General features: G+C 37.4%; 1 protein-coding gene across 5 annotated transcripts in view; it reads right to left on the bottom strand.

The window, feature by feature from the left end:
* SLC17A5 (solute carrier family 17 member 5) overlaps window positions 1-16,295 on the bottom strand; it is a 42,665-nt gene that overhangs the window by 9,161 nt on the left and 17,209 nt on the right. For 3 of the 5 annotated variants that reach the window (XM_015620774.3, XM_015620775.3, XM_015620776.3), the window contains exons 10-11: window positions 13,572-13,662; window positions 10,343-12,015 (exon numbers count right to left, since the gene is read on the bottom strand). In XM_015620774.3, coding sequence (XP_015476260.1) covers window positions 11,878-12,015; window positions 13,572-13,662 — 229 coding nt within the window. In that variant the 3' untranslated portion in view covers window positions 10,343-11,877. Of the gene's footprint in view, window positions 1-8,976; window positions 9,138-10,342; window positions 12,016-13,571; window positions 13,663-14,855; window positions 16,268-16,295 lie in introns of those variants that run through there. The other 2 variants (XM_033512957.1, XM_015620777.3) reach the window with 2 other exon arrangements.

Genomic DNA, 16,295 nt, shown 5'->3' with positions numbered 1-16,295 from the left:
AGAACCTAGGCTGTGTCACATACTACACACATTTCTCAGAAGCCCAGACCTGCAACTCATGCTTAAACCTTGTGAAAATACACTTACCTCTTTCAAAAATATTTGAGTATTTTTCCATGGCTATTTTGGTTTTTCCACTAATTCTGAAGTATTCATTATTTGGCAGAGTAGTCAGTGGTAATACACACAAAATAATTGTAATTTACAACTCCAAAAGTTTACAACAATACTGAATTACTTCCCGCTATGTGCATGACGAGGTAACATCAGACCATCTTAGTCATCTTAATGTGACTCTGATCTTGTTGTCTCCTCTACAGTCTCTGAATTCTGAGTTCTGAGCCATGAAATGTGTGTTTTTTTATTTTTTGGATTTTGCTTGGGTTTTTCTCCTTTTCTTGCTATAATTCGTACAGTGCCTGCTAACAGGGGCAGTGTACCCTCTCAAAGCTTACAAGCAACAACAGACAACACCCAGTTACCTCCACTGATCTGTTAATGGCAATATGCATCAATTACATTGCATCATGTATTAATTGTCTTCTACTCTATTCTTTTAGTATGTTAAAAAAATAGAAAAAAGTTATCAACGGCCATTATGTATTTACGCTGCATTAAGGTGCATCATTGCACTGATATTAAGGAAATTTCCCTGTCCAGCCCTGCAGGAGCCATCCTGGCAGTCACACTCACCCACCTGAACTGGGACTCAGGCCCCTTCTCAGCTACACCCCCACACTCACAAAATCACACCAGGTTTCCTCACCTGATTGACCGCAGGTGTCCCATAACAGAGTCTCAGATGTCCAGCTCCTTAAAATAATTAAAATCATGGTGCAATAACTAAATAACAAATAACAGCTTGAGCTAGTGCCTGCGAGGAAGGACCCTGAACAAAGCAATCCCTGAACTTTTATATCGTCACAGTCCAAGTACGAAGAAGCCTGGGGGTTGTCAGCTCCTGCTGTATCTGTCAGTGTCCAGTCCTCCGGCTGTGCCACAGGTCCCAGGGCCCTTTGTTGTGCAAAGGGTCGGCAGTTCCCCAGCTCTTGCCTCGGGCTCTCCCCACCCAGAGCTCAACCTCCGGCTCCTACTGCAGCTGCACACAGAGATACCCGCACTGAATGGATTCCTCAGCACATCCTTTAAGCAGCAGTTGTCAATACTCTGTGATCTGCATTCTTAGGTAGTTTTTTTAAAAATGAATCAGTACGCTTTGGATTTCAATTTTACAAACTCCCTTCTTCCATATTCTCTTCCTGACAATTATCAAAATTATATTAGTCCAGTGACTGTCTAAACCACAGCCTAAGGTGAGGGCAGAGGTGGTGAGAAATTACTGCAAAAGAGACAGAACAGAGACTTTTTTGGATTATAACACCAGCTGCCTCAGGGCTTCCTTTAAAAGCAATATGAAAACCAGCTATGACAATAATCTGTGCCATGGCTTTGACATTATGATTTCAGCCAAACCAGCAGTTTCCAAACTGTTGCCAATGCATCTTTAGTGTGTCCCAGAATGGCAGCAGTGAAGTGTCTCACATACTTTCTCTCTGATGAGGCTTAAAGGAAAGGCACGAAGACCACGCCTGGAACACAGGCAACACCTATATCACATGCACCAGAGGGCCTCTCCTATGATATAGAGGCATATCAAGTTACCCATTTCTGAACATGACCAGAGTACTCATTTCAAATACAGAAAGTGCAGACTATTTCAAAATGAAAGAGAAACCACAACCTGCTCAAAAAACCACAAATCTGTTTTTTTGCTGTGCAGATTACTAGAGATACCTGGCACAGCACACAGTATACCACCCTTGTCTTACATCAGTGTAAGTATAGGATGGTTTGAGGTGGCTCTCTTCACAGGACAAAAATTGCTCCTGCTGCCATCTAGGCAGCAGTGAAACAGGTTTTCAGTGGTTATTAAGGTAAAGCATGGTGATTAAGCATGATTTATAATCCTGTCGTTCTTACGACATGCTAGGAAAGTCTCAGTACAGAAATACCCAGAAGGTTTAAAATAAATGATCTGTCATCACCATACTTGAGAGTGTTGGTATACAGTTCTCAGTTACCTTCTAATAGGCACGTCAAAGGTTTCAAAATAGATACAAAATTCCCAGTGGATGAATTATAAAGCAGGTCTCATATTACTGCAGCTGGAGCTACAAGTAAAACACGTATCAGTATAATCACATTTATTTCTGGTTAATTTGAGGCATATATAGTTTCTACTGTAATGATACATTTGTTGCAAATGTAACATAAACAGCAGAGTTTAAAAAAAAAAAAAAAGCACACAACAAAGTTACTATCCTGAGCCCTCATCAAGGGACAAGAGAAAGCAAGAAAAGCAAGAGCAGGGAGCACAGCCCTGCCTAGCAGGAAGTCACTGCAGTGAAAGTGAGGTGAAATGCAGATGTAAACATAAAACCAGCCACAAGTGCAGTGGTTTTCACCTCCATAGTTTGGTGGAATAAAATGACAGAAGGCTTGGTTATCAGAAATAAAGACAAAAAAACTCCAAAATACATTCATTATTTGGCTCCAGAAGTGATAAATTTAACTCCATAGTCTACTCCATAGACAACTCACCTGCACTGAAAATTGTTATGAATAATACCACTTGCAGCACACAATACATAAACTTTTGCGTTTCAATTTCCTCCTCCTTGTTAAGCAAGACACTTTTATTCAGTGTACTTATACATGCCTTTTCTCCTATTTTATATATTGTTGAATATTGTTTTCAACATGAATAGCTGCAATGTGTAGGTGTCAGCCATGTAAGCAGTTATAAAGAGGAATGACATGATTGATTCATATTCTATACCAAAAAATAAGTTTGAATACTATTTTCTTTTTCTGAAATACAAAGCGTAATTACACTGATTTCAATAGAATTACCATTGCCAGTTTGTCATTTAACTGAAACGGGCTAGACTTGCATCATACTGATATCCTTAAAAATCTGTCATTTTTAACTTAGCTGATGAATAAAACATGAGGCTGATCTTATGTAGGAAATGGAGACTGCACTGACCAGAGGCTTTTGCTGTAGGAAGTGTTACTTGTGGCTGGAATACCTTCGCAGTGATGCTGCTTATTACTGTGCCAGAGCCTCCTATTGTTCAGAACTCTAGTTTGTGCCTTCATAAAAATTAACCAGGTCTAGCTTTTGGTTTCTCTCCTGCGTTACCTATTTCTAGACGTGAGAACATTCCACAATGGAACCAATGGTATATTTAGAGAAAATTGAGAAATCAGTTCACCTTTGCATCTCAACTATCCAGGGCTGAAAACACAAAAATGTGTTAAGCAAACAGTCACAAGCCAATTGCTGGCTTTTCCGAGGCGCGGGGGCTGCATACCCACATTCACACAGTGTGGAGGCTTTGAAGAGCAGCAAGGTGCTCACAGTACGGGCTCCCACTCCACAACTGCCTCTCCCTCTCATCTCTTCCAACTAGCTCTCTGTCCCATCTCATGAACAATGGCCCTATAACCGGAAGTGTTTGAAGTCACTCAGATGGAAAACCTTGAGTGTAAAGACTAGTTATATTTTATTATTGTACCAATAATATATTACTAGCTAATACATTTTTGACTATCACCTAGTTAAGGTAATTTTTATCTCTATAAGAGTCAGGTAGGCCTACTCATACAAGGGCACAACTACCACTGCGCCTCTTCCCTTTTGAGTATCATAATAAGGGTTAGGGTTCAATGTGAAGCCATTTTCATTTAAAGCTAAAGCTCCAGGATACAATTACAGCTGGAGACAGCAACTTCAAACAAACTGTGTGCGGGAATGGAGGGGCCTCAGAGGATTCTTTGGGGCATGACTGAAGCCCATTTGGGAAGTCTTGGTACTTTCTTTACAAGTAGTTAGTTTTCAGTTCAAAATCAAATGCAGTAAAGGCACTGTGCAAAGATGCAAAATATTTTATTGACTATGCTAACTGACTTGCTGATCTCGAGATTTTTCAGGGATCTAGGAGGAATTATTTTGATCCCATTACTTTGAATTCTTTTAGTGGTTTATCTGTATCATCCTCTGTGCTTTCTTATCCACGTGAGCTGCCCCCGGGCTGGCCGGTAGGAGAGAAGCCGTGCTGGGGCAGGAGCCTGCCATGGCTCCCCATTGTTGTGAAGCATGCACCAGCTCAGCACTGCCCCGCTCGCTCCGTACTCTAAATCCCTGCTTTTGTGCTTCCTCTCGGCCAGAGACAGCTGCTCTCAGCAGCCTCCTTGCCTGGAGCACTGAGACAAAGAAATGTACAACTGCATAGTTATGCTTCATGACTCAGCTGAAAAGACGCAAGTCAAACAGCAACTTCCTCAGAACAACCAGAGCTGCATATTAACTATCCATCTGTGCATGTTGCTGTGACTTTGCATCATGTTTTGTGATTCAGAAGAATTAAAACAGACATAGAGGAAGAGGAAACCCGTAGAGAGATTTATTTTTATCTCCTGTAGGAAGACATCTGCCTTTGTAAATGTGTGTTTGTACAGGTTGCACATGCTTTGAACAGTGAAATTTTCATCTGGGCTTCAAAGTAGCACACTTACTATTTAACTTTCATTGAGTAGGAGCAGACAGATGGATTTAGTTTGGAATTTTGTTTTGGTCTGTTGCTTTTTTTTTTTTTTTTTTACTATTAGATCCTCAGTTAGAAGTGAAGCCAGCTGCTTATAATTGAATTCCAGCAATTCAAACTGGTTGCTTGCATTCTGACCGCTTGTTTAATAGAGCTGGTATTTCAACGGTCAAGAGTAACCTTTGAAGTTAGCACCCTGTTAAGAGGAGATCTGAGGGTGGAATCAGATTCTGTGGCTTGTGATTTTGTATATGCTTAGACTGATGAAGAAGGCTGCTATGGATTGATTTTCACAGCCTGCTTCAAGCAAGAAGGCATAATTTGAATAGCAAGAATGTTGCAATGCATGCAAAGTTACAGATATCAATGACATCTAAGCTTGAGTGAACACACTTCACACACACATGGGGGTAGTGAAAACTTCAGTTGCTACCCAGGTCTAGAAACAGTTCTGCCCACAGATGCCCATTTTTAACATTAAAGGTGCCAGCTGCACATAGGCCTTTGATATTCAGCTCCCTGGTACCCCTGTTTTCTTTCTAAATCTTTCACAGCTCCACAAATATCAGTCCTTGTTCTCAGAGCTTGAGGATCAGAGGACTGACAAGGTGGGCTGCTCACAAATGTGGGCTGCCCCTCTTCTTTCAGAACAGGAGTAAGTGTTATTTGAATCCATCTCCTCCCCTGTCTGTGACAGAAAAGGGAACAAGGCTGATTTCCACCTTCTACCTGCAGGAATTTTAAGCCCATGGCTTCCATGAGAGGAAGAGGTTATGCCTGAGACATATGCCTGAGAGCTGTGGATTCTGTTGCTGGCAACATGCACTTCACCAGTTTATGTATGACAGCATAGCTTTGCCACTTGCCATCTCCTTTGCAAATCTGCCTTTAGATCATACTACAGCAAAATAATTTAGCAGATGCTTAGCTCTCAATACCTGCTTTAAGTACATTGACATTAACATAACTCTACAGAGAGGTGTTAAATTAACACCACCATCCCTGTGTGAATATGCTTCCACAATGTGAACCTTCTTTACCACTATATGTATCTTGTATTCGACAGTTTACTTTCAAAACCATGCAGATGTGCTAAGCAATTCTACCAACTGTGTATTAACAATTCAAATATCTCTATTTCCATTCTCTCCACAAAAGGGCTTCTAAGCTTAAGCAGAAGCTATTTTCGTAGCAGAAAATATCAACATAAGTAACTGCATTGGAAGCAAATTCCAAAATATGCTCATCTCTAAATACAAAAGAAAAAAAAAAAAGACAGACTACACTAATTAAACAACATTCCAGACAAGAAATTAAGCCTTCCATAGCCATTCCAACTGAATTTATAGTTCAACTTAACCGAACCAGTTATCTAGTTATGGATATTTAAAAAAGTCCTTCAAGCAGGACTCTTGCTTAATCTCCCTCAAACAAATATATGAAAAACTCTTTTCTTTCCCCCATATGAGCAGAGATTGTTTAAACTTGTAAATACAGAAGGCATTCTTGTTCTCCATGAATCCCAGATGGTCAGGGAAAAAAGAGTGGGAGGAAAATAGTTGGGTTTTTTTCCTTCACATTTCCCCCTATCCCCCAATCAAAACCAAACAAACCCACTGTCTGCTCCTACATTGACCCTTCTCATCTAGTAAGATAATTTGGAAATAGAAGATTAGTCATTTACTATTGGAATACTTCAGAAGAAGAGGTAGGTAGAGAAATATTAACAGAACTATGTTTTCCATCAGAAAAGATAACAATATGTCTGACTTAAGCTTATTTAATAAGTACAATGGAATTTCATTTAAGAAAGACCAGAAAAATTATATATTCATTTCCCACTCTGAAGCAGCATTAGGGAAACTTCTGTATACTAAAAAAAAAATTTCTTCAATGAAATTTCATTCCAAGAACACGTTATCAAAGGCTCTTACCACTTTTCACTCAGCTCTACTTTGTAGGAAATATAGCCTTTGAAGGAAGGGGAAGACAAACAGAGTTTTGCTATAGTAAGCCACACTTTCTTTCCATTGTTATGCCTTGGGCAACTCCAAGGCACCTTCACTTGCAGTATGTTGCAACCTGGTACAGGTTATGTTGCAATAAGAGCAAAGTTACCCTTGTTCTGAAGTTAATCTGCATTCACTTGAAAATGTACACCAATTCCTGAACCTTCTTTAATTACTCCACTAGTTGAGTTCTCATGCTTTGCCAGGCCTGAACTCTACCAACATGCAATCTTATTAAGTGTACTGTTGAGAAATGAAAGTCAATTCCAATTTTGGAGCTTACACAGGATAAGGAAAAATAACACATGCAACTCTTTTAGGACACCACTTATTAACTGATAAGGTCAAACAGTTAAAATTTCGCTTGGAAGTAACTTTTATCAAAGAAATGCAATTTTCACAGGATCGAGTCACGACTCCTTTGAGAACTACATTGGCCAGATGTGTATTGGAGCTTCTTAGCAATTACCAAGTGTTAAGTCAGATCAATGGTTTTACACACAATAAAAACCTGGTTTCTGTGTCAGGGATGTGAATCACATAGATGCAGTTTTAGTTTAAAATGACCAACCACCATTATGGCAGTTTTATGAAGGAGGAGAAGTAGGAAGGTTACAGTGGGATTTAATTGGGTCTCTAGTGTCTCAATACAGTGTTATTTTATCCTCTGGCATGCCTTTGCTGCCCTGCCTCTGCCATTTGCTACACAACTGGGATTTAAATAACTGCTGGTGTCTTGCAATTCTTTTCTGGCTATCTGAAACACACAAAATGTTAACAACTAACACCTTGTCATAAAACAGGTCCTGGGGGCTACAGGCAACTCTGCTGGGTGGAGGGCAAGAAATTCAAATAAACAGAACTCATTGTTTTACTCTAGCACTTAACACGGCAAGAATTACTTCTGCAACACACTATATACATCACATAAAGTGTAAATAAATGAGCCCTTTCTTAAGTTATATTTAGAGAATTAGATAAAGAATTGTAGAAATATTAGTAGCTGTAGCATGAGTGAAGCATGAAGAAGGCAAATCAGCAAAACTTTAAGTTGGCTCTATGAGGTTCTGATTAGTTAAACAAATGCATTTTAGAAAAAAAAAAGGCTTATTATAGTTCTTCATATAAAAATGACCAAATAGGAGGCCACATGAAGTCTTCTTATTACCTTCAAGATTATCTTCTTTGCTGTTGGTGAATATGCTAGTGCTAGTGTGGTGATTTCCTCCCCATGGGCACAGAAAACAGCAAAATATCTTAATTTTTCTTCATGTCACATTATACCCTTACCTTAGCTTCAAGGCAGACATATCTTCCTCGGGGTAACAATTCAGGCCAGTGCCTTTGTATTAATGGAGACAGCATTTTCACTGACAGGTCTCAGAAAACGATTTGGCCAGCCTACAACTGTTTGAGTGATACCTGCTTTGATTGATTTAATATGATTTAATTGATCTTCAGTCATGTAAATTAAGAGTAGACGTTCAGCTTTTTGAGATACAGGTGCACAGGAGAAATGGGAGACCATCTTAAAATACTACTCACTGCAACAGTTTACAAAACACAGTAGCAGTGTTTTAGTTATGATGGATGAGCTCAAAATGTGAAGGAGGAAGCTTCAAGTTTAAAAACAAGTATTTTTTCTCTGAAGCTCTAGGTAATCCAACAGAAGATACTGCCTTTCCTTACAAATTGTGTCTCAATTACCTGTGGAATGTATAGGCTTCCTCAAATGCTAATAACATTGGAAAACCCATTAAACTCAAAGTGTAGTTAATTTGTCATGGAATCAAACATTCCCTACACAGCAGAAAAGGAGAAATTGGTAAATAAGTGATTGAGAGGAGAAGCTAGACAAAAGATACCTCTCAGGAACAATTCAACTTCTGGGAAATCAACAGCAAATGCAGCTGTTACTAGCTGCAGAGGAACATGTAGGCAGGGAAGCACCATGCACAGGTGCCTATTTACTAGGTGAGTTATATAAACCTTCACTGGGTTAGCATTCAAAAGACCTATGTAAGTTAACTTGTATTTTTGGATGTCAAATACTTCGGACCTCTGTAAGGCACTTGACTGATGGTTTGTTACCTTAGAACAAAGGAATAGTGAACTGAAAACCACACCTATTACTTAGTGGCATTTCATCTTCTGCAAAGCATGAGGAAGGCTGTAAGAGACCATGATTCAGATCTCAGGCAATACCCATGTCACATGCTGTAGGGTATTCTGAGAAGTTATTCCATCTCTCTTTCTAATATTGTTGGAAATTTGCACTAAATGTTAATAAAAATAAAAAAAAAATTAAGCAGAGCTGTATCAGAAGTAGACATTGAAGAGAAAGCACTTAAAAATACCTGATGACACTAAGACATGTTCCCAAACCAGTGGTTCAACTCCTGCTCTGAAATGGGTGAAATCTGTTTTTGAACTGACTTCCCTCATTCCAGTTGGACATCCTAATTAGAGAGCTCTTCATGGAACAGAGAGCACAACTTCCTAGTCTGGTACTTCTAACCTGTTAAGGAAATGCAAGAAGAAATAACAGTTATGGGATTGTTTCAGAAAAAGTCACCACAAAAAAAAAATGGTCAATTTCTTTCAAGATCTTGTGTCACACAGGTGAACTGAGACAAGAAGTACTCAAACCCCTTGTTACACCTGAAAAAAGAGAATATGAAAAATGTCTTTGAACAAATGAAAGTGGCTGAGAGAACCATGCAAACAGCAGCGTGGCAAAGCAATAAAAGTAATATAGTGATTAGCAGAAAATATTTTGACAGCTTTTTCTAATAGATTTTCCTTTTTGCAAGCATGATACAGGAAGATAACACTTACCTTTTTTGGGGGGGGGAATATTCTTGTTTCTTAAGTGTTAAAAGCCTCACTGAATCAGTAATCCCACCCTATATTTTGATACTTTCAAAAATGAAGTCAGAAATAGCTGTTTATTAACTTCAGTTAATACAGTTAGTGTAGCCACACTATTATTTGTTGTCCACAAATAATATAATGATCTATAGCATTTTTTCAGTTCTAGATTCCAAGCTGATTTAGAAGTTACAGAGTATGCAAAACGACTAATAATGGTGCATTAGATGAAGGGAAAAGAAAATTTAGTATGCTGGTTCAAAATTTTCTAGACTGCTCAACTGCTGATATGCCTAAAATTCAGTTTTAACTAAATCCAGTTCAGACTCATTGAACTGGCACAGAGAATGTCTACATACACTTCTACTGCATCTACTCCATTGAGTACTGATATTCAGCTGAACAGTTTTCAAGGAAAAAGACTAAAAGCATAGAAGGAAAAAGACTAAAAGCACAGGAAGCTGAAGTTTCCAACTTCAGAACAGGTGGAGTTGCAACCCTGTCCATATGTTGCCCTGATGACAATCTCTTTCAGAAAAGCAAAGGCATAAATTAATTTAAATTATATTCAATCTTTTATTTTTTTAACATTTTTCCCCCTCCTTTTTAACCAAAGATACTGAAAGAGTACAATTTTATTTTTACATAAAGTGAAACTATTACGTTTAATACAGTGTCAGGTGGAAGACAATACTTACCTGTAAAGCCAGACAAAAAACTTCTGAGGAAGCTAATTTTCCAAGAAAACATTAACCATTCCTTAATCCAGTCACCAACCTTGTTGTTCAGCATACTTTCAAAATCCTTTTCTAACTTCAGGGTGATAATGATTTTCAACAACAGATGCACATGTAAATATTCAATCCATTTATTGTAGAAACACTGAAGACACAATATAGTTTTAACATACTCCCACTGAATAAGTACTAATTTAATCAAACACATTGTTTATTGTGGAAATGCTGCGGACACAAACAGAGATTTAAACACAGTTTAAATCAACCATCAGAGAACATGACACTTCAAGGAAGGCCAAAACAAAATGGCTCTTAAAGCTAAAAAGGAGAGGCAGATGCCATTTCCTAGAAATGAAGGAAGGTAGGCTCCACTGGAGCAGCTTTAGTACTGGGCTTTTCTTTTGGATTGGTGGTAAATGAAAAACCCAGAGCCCAGTGATTTTTTCCTTTTTACCTAATTGCTCCAATCCAGGAATCTTTGGCACAGGAATTTTCCTTTGCTTACTTGCTCTAACATTATTCAGCCATTTGTTCTTAACAAGGCCACTGTTTTTATAACTTTTAGTCCTACTGTAGCATTTAAGTGTGTGTTGTGCAAAGAATGCTCTTGATAGGAGAGTAACAGCACCAGGTTATTGCACCAGGTCTTTTATACTCTAGTTTTATCTGACTAACAAACAAGGCTGTTAGAGAACTGATTTTTCTCATTATTTGCTGCACTGGCCTTATTTTATTTCATTTACACTGACAAGCTGACAAACATGTCTACATGCAAGAGGAAAGAATTCCATTGCATTGATTTAAAGGGATAAAAAAAATTAATTGCCAAACTGAAAGGTATTTTAAGGTAATCTTGCAGATATTCTATTTCTAGTTCCCTCTTGTACACTGCCTAGATTTAAACCACTGAGCTGCACTGTTTCTTCTTTGCAGAGAGAAATAAAAATGAGGCCTATTTGAAAAACCTGCACCACAGAGGACACGTGGTTTATTCTCTCAGTTCCAATGGTACATTTACTTCTTTGTTGCTATGTACTAATTGTGAAGCTGTATTCATGAAACAGGGACTGTTTATATATTCAAAACTTGTGCATAAAATAGAAGTAAATCACATGCATTTTTTAGCCATCATTAAAACAATGACAAAATAAAAGCACTGTAAAAGATTGTATGAAGCTAGAGCTCTTCTACAATTTTTTAAACACCAAAAAACTATCAGTTTCATAATGGAAATCAAAACACATTTTGGATACAACTCTGCATGTCATTCCTCCTTACAGTGGTGCATAATCACTTTACTTTTTCCTCTCATTTTAGTATCAGTGAACATCTGCCTAAACACTAATTCAGAATATATTAATTAAAAACTGGAAAGTATTAGAGCCTAGCACACTTATTTAAAATGTCTCTGATCATATATTTGATATCAAGTCCTAGCATGAAATTTCTATAGTTAATCCAAGTAGTTTCTTGTTAGGAAATAACACACATAGTCTGTCAGATTATTTTCAGTACAAAAGATACAGAGATAAAGTAGTTTAACTGAATAGCTCTGAAGACTCCTAGGCATCAGCAGGGAAGGCACTTTTCTGGTCACATAGTTCTAAACACAATGGGACTCGGCACAGCTTTGGTATTTCAACATCTCCTTCAGTTTCTATGCAAGTGATATCCACTGACTGCCCAGTCCTGAACTTCTCCACTTGCAAATAATGCAAAGAAAATTGCTCCAAATAGATTAATAGAACCAGCAATATAGAAAACCATCTGCCATTCTCCCACAGTATTCTGTCAAATGGGGAAAAGGAAAAAAAAAAAAAGATGCAGTCAATTTGCAGCTTCACACTCAAGAAAAAGTAATTTTAAAATCAATGCTACATGCCTTGCCTATTTAAATGTAAATGCCATTCAGCATGATTTCACAGCAACATAAAAGCATTATAAACATAAAGGATGAAATCATTAGTATAATCAACTTCAGTTTTATAATACAGCTTACACAGAAAGTCTCATCAGAACTGCATCACCCATCTGGATCGGTTTATCACCCAAGATGCAGAACCACTGATACAAATGCAGAGAATGTTACTGTAAGGGAAATTCTACCTTGGCTTTCAGATCAGGTGATCCAAGAGCTGAAGTGCCCTGCACTGTGCAGTAAGATATTCCTAATGACTACTTATGTGAACATTCCAGATTCACAAGCCTTTTGGTCCAAACAAGGTAGCTACCTTAACTCAGATTTCAAGAGTAATCCTTGAAACTGGCATTTAAGAAAGGCCTTAATAAATGTGTAAAGAACTGTGATTTATCTGCTTTTTGGTTTATTTTTTCTTTTCAAATAAAGAAATAATATCTATAGCCGCCTTAAAGATTTAGGCTTTTTTTTAACTTCCAGATGATGCTGTAACAAACCTGTAAATGATCTTACTAAGAAAACAGAGTACCTGAAGAGCACATTAGTATGGAGGGGAAAAAACTAAACTGAAAAAGAAAATACCCTAAAACAACCTACTTGTTAAGGTATCTGGAAGAATTAATTTTATTGGAATCATGTATTAATGAATATTTTCTGATTGTTTTTAGTTACAGCATGGTGATAATAACACCAAGGTCATGAGTTTGATCCTCATATGGGCCATTTATTTGAGAGCTGGACTTGAATATCCTTGTGAGTCCCAATTCAGAATATTCTGTGATTGTGTGATTTGTAAGAAATCCTTAGAATGACCTCCAACTCCAGAAAATTCAAGTGTATCACTAAGCTTGCTCCTTCCATCTCCCTTTCTTGAAAGACTTTAGAATAATTCACATGTTCATTGAAAAAATAGTAATCAAAAACTCCCCAAAAGCCCCAGTACTTCCCTTTTCCTATCCAAATCACTACACAACCTTGATAATCAAATCTAACACTAGAATCTAGTTTCTCACTTATCTGCCAAACGCTGACATTAGAATTCAATACCTCATGTGAGAGCCTAATTAAAAAAAAAACAAGCAAGAACTTGTTCTAATTTCATAGAACAATACCACAAATGTCTCATCTAGTTGGCATTTTATCAGAGTTCTACTGTGATAAAAATATATTCATTTTATTCCTAGAAAATATAAAGGGTGAGTCAGTAAAATTTTCAAGTCTTACAAAGGTCTTTGATTTTACTCTTATTTTCCTGATCAGAATAAGGACAATAAGACCTAGGAATTAAGTAATTCACCACAGTGGAACAATATGACTTACAGGTGTAAACCATGTTTCATTTAAGGATTGCAGGCTTGAGAAGAAGGAATTTCTATTCAACTGAGATGAAAATATAACAACTGAAAAAAATAATAAACAGACTCACATTATGAGTGAGGTTTTTGGCAATAACTGGCCCCACCATTCCTGGGATAGTAGCAAAAGAATTTGTGATCCCAAGGAGAATTCCAGCATACCTGCAAGAGAAGTTGTTAACACTGCTTATTAACTTGTAAGGCTTTATCAATCATGGAAACAATTTTGCCTAACCTGATCACGTAGGCTTCATCTTGATCAAACAAGAAATTAAACCACAAATAATCCAGTGCAAATGACTTGCTTTTCCTCTAATAACAATCTACTGACAGCTTGGCACATATATTTTAAGGGACATAGTTTAGTGGTGGACTTGGCAGTGTTAGGTTAATGTTTGGGCATGATGATCTCTAAGATCCTTTTCTACTTAAATTAACTTATACTTAAATTCTGTATGTCTCCATTTTTCAGAGGCTAATAGTTATGGAATTTAATTGAAATTGCCTATGGCTTTGATCAAGATCCACAATCCAAGCTCACATCCCCTTTGCTAAGCCATAACCAAACCATCTGGAATGGATCCAGTGAAGCAGTTAAAGACACATTGCATGTCTTGAAGTAGAAAGACAACAAGGAGTATGACAAAGTGCTGTTTGCCAACAGTAAGAGCTGGTTGAGGTTTCATTGCTAAAAATTTGTCTGCCAAGAAGGCAGTATCAGCATTGTGCCTAGATATTCCCACTTACATTACAAAGTGTATGTTCCAAAGATAGGCATTCAGAGTGCTGTAGCAGTCCTTTTCAGCTTTCTGTGGGTCAAGGCCAATGGGAAATGGGTCTGACTAAACCAGTTTTGCTGGTTGCTGTTCCTGCAGCTCTATTCTGAGGCCTCCTGTTCCATGAACGTGCTGCTCTCTCACACACAAATGTATGTGTATGCACCAGCGGCCATAAAAACTTGCTGGGAAAAGCTGGTAACTTGCTTAATATCTGAGTCTCAGCACCTCATCTCTAAGCAATTCAAGATCTCTCTCACAGGCATGTTGCAATACCGAAAGTTTGAAACTGTACCACAAGTGCAGACTTGTGAGAGAGACTGAAGAGAAATAAGAGCCAGATGTTACACAGAATTTTGACCTTCTAACCACCAGGGCAGAGATCCCTGTGTTTTAGATTTTCAAGGTGGACTTGTTCACCAAAGAATCATACAAAATACTAATAGTTGCAGTTTACCATAGTAGAAAGGAATCATATCCCAGTGATCATTTTTGGCTGTTCAGAGTAAAATTATGTCCTCACCAATATTAACACAACAGAAACATATTTCATCTCTAAAGAGAAATGCATAGCTTTGAAATTTTATTTACCAAAACAGGGAATTCAACCATACAGCATTGTTACAAAAGATTGCAATATTTATTCCAGTGATATTAGAAAAACATGTAGTTTTTTTCCTGAGAAAGGGAAACAATCATCTAGCCTACTAGTTGATTTTTTTCTTGAAACTCTACATTATGTATCAGTTTAAAGCATGGCAATGTTTTAGTTAAAATCTCTTTATTTCTTATAAACCTAGCATGCAGTCTTCCTATCTTGGAAAGTGGTTTAGAATTAATAGGCCTTTATGAAGCTGAATGTCAAAGTGTAAAAGTTTCCCTTAGGAAAATAAGCACATAAAACAAAACCCTGTTTAAAGCCTTTAAGTAGAACCAAATGCACTTTGCCTTCAACATGTTTAAACACTACAATACTGCTAACAGACACTTTTAAAACTGAACATAGTTTAATAGTTTCTCTGGTCGACAAAGATCTTTGGCAACCAATTGCTGGCTAAATGCCTCTGTTTATGCCCAGTGTTTCTGACATAGGTTGCATTCTTGATAGTGCTCGCTGTTGGATGCAGATAACTGTGATGACACTCCCCTAGCACAGTGAAAACTCCCACATGAAAAGGGAAAGCAAAAAGTGACATGTCTGCAGAGCAAAACCAATAGTGGGCTGTAAGTTATGTCCTTATGGCATAGTGGGGATAACCAAATACCAAATTAACTTGCAGACCAGTCAAGTAGTAAAATCAAGAAAAAAAAACCAGGTATGTGAAGTATTTAGTGTACAACAGAGCCACATGAATATTACCAGGGATCACGGTAACACCAATATTAAAATTTGTAATAATAGAGGGGTACTAATGTAGATTTAAAGAGCTAAAATATAATACATATTCTTCAAAAGAACTATCTTGTCTCCTCCTGTCCCCAACCCTTCCCCAATCCAATTCACCAATGGCATAATAAATATATGTTAGCAACCAAAAGCACATAGCAAATATTGTTGTTAATTAAGCATTAGTATGTTCATTTACTTTTTTCCTGTTAATATAATAATTATTTCTTTGATATAATGCAAGTTTTAGTAGCAAAAAGGGGCCATTTGTTATTCTTGGCAGAATACTTTTAACCAATTTAAATGGGCATTTGTGCATTTTGAAACTGCTCTGAATAATTTTTTTTTCCGATGTCTTTCAATGAATTATGAAAAATAAATACTGAGCTCTGAGTAAACTTTTTATTGAGGTTTCCTTCACAATTTTATGCAGACCTGGTTTTTAGATTTCTACAATTATCTCAAGTGTTTCCTTGAGATTGTGCATTTTTGCCTCGATCATTTTATCCAACAAAGTTCAGACTTCGCAAAAAATTAGGTGTGGGAGAGGGGGAAGACAGTCTTCTTTTTCTTCTTATCTCAGATGTCCTTTGCATTTCTGTATCTGCAGAAATTTTTTAATATGACCTTTG

The sequence above is a fragment of the Parus major genome, chromosome 3, assembly GCF_001522545.3.
Source record: "Parus major isolate Abel chromosome 3, Parus_major1.1, whole genome shotgun sequence".
Classification (NCBI taxonomy): Eukaryota; Metazoa; Chordata; class Aves; order Passeriformes; family Paridae; genus Parus; species Parus major.
The sequence above is the reverse complement of the archived record's forward strand: the minus strand, read 5'-3'. Positions and strand labels throughout refer to the sequence as shown.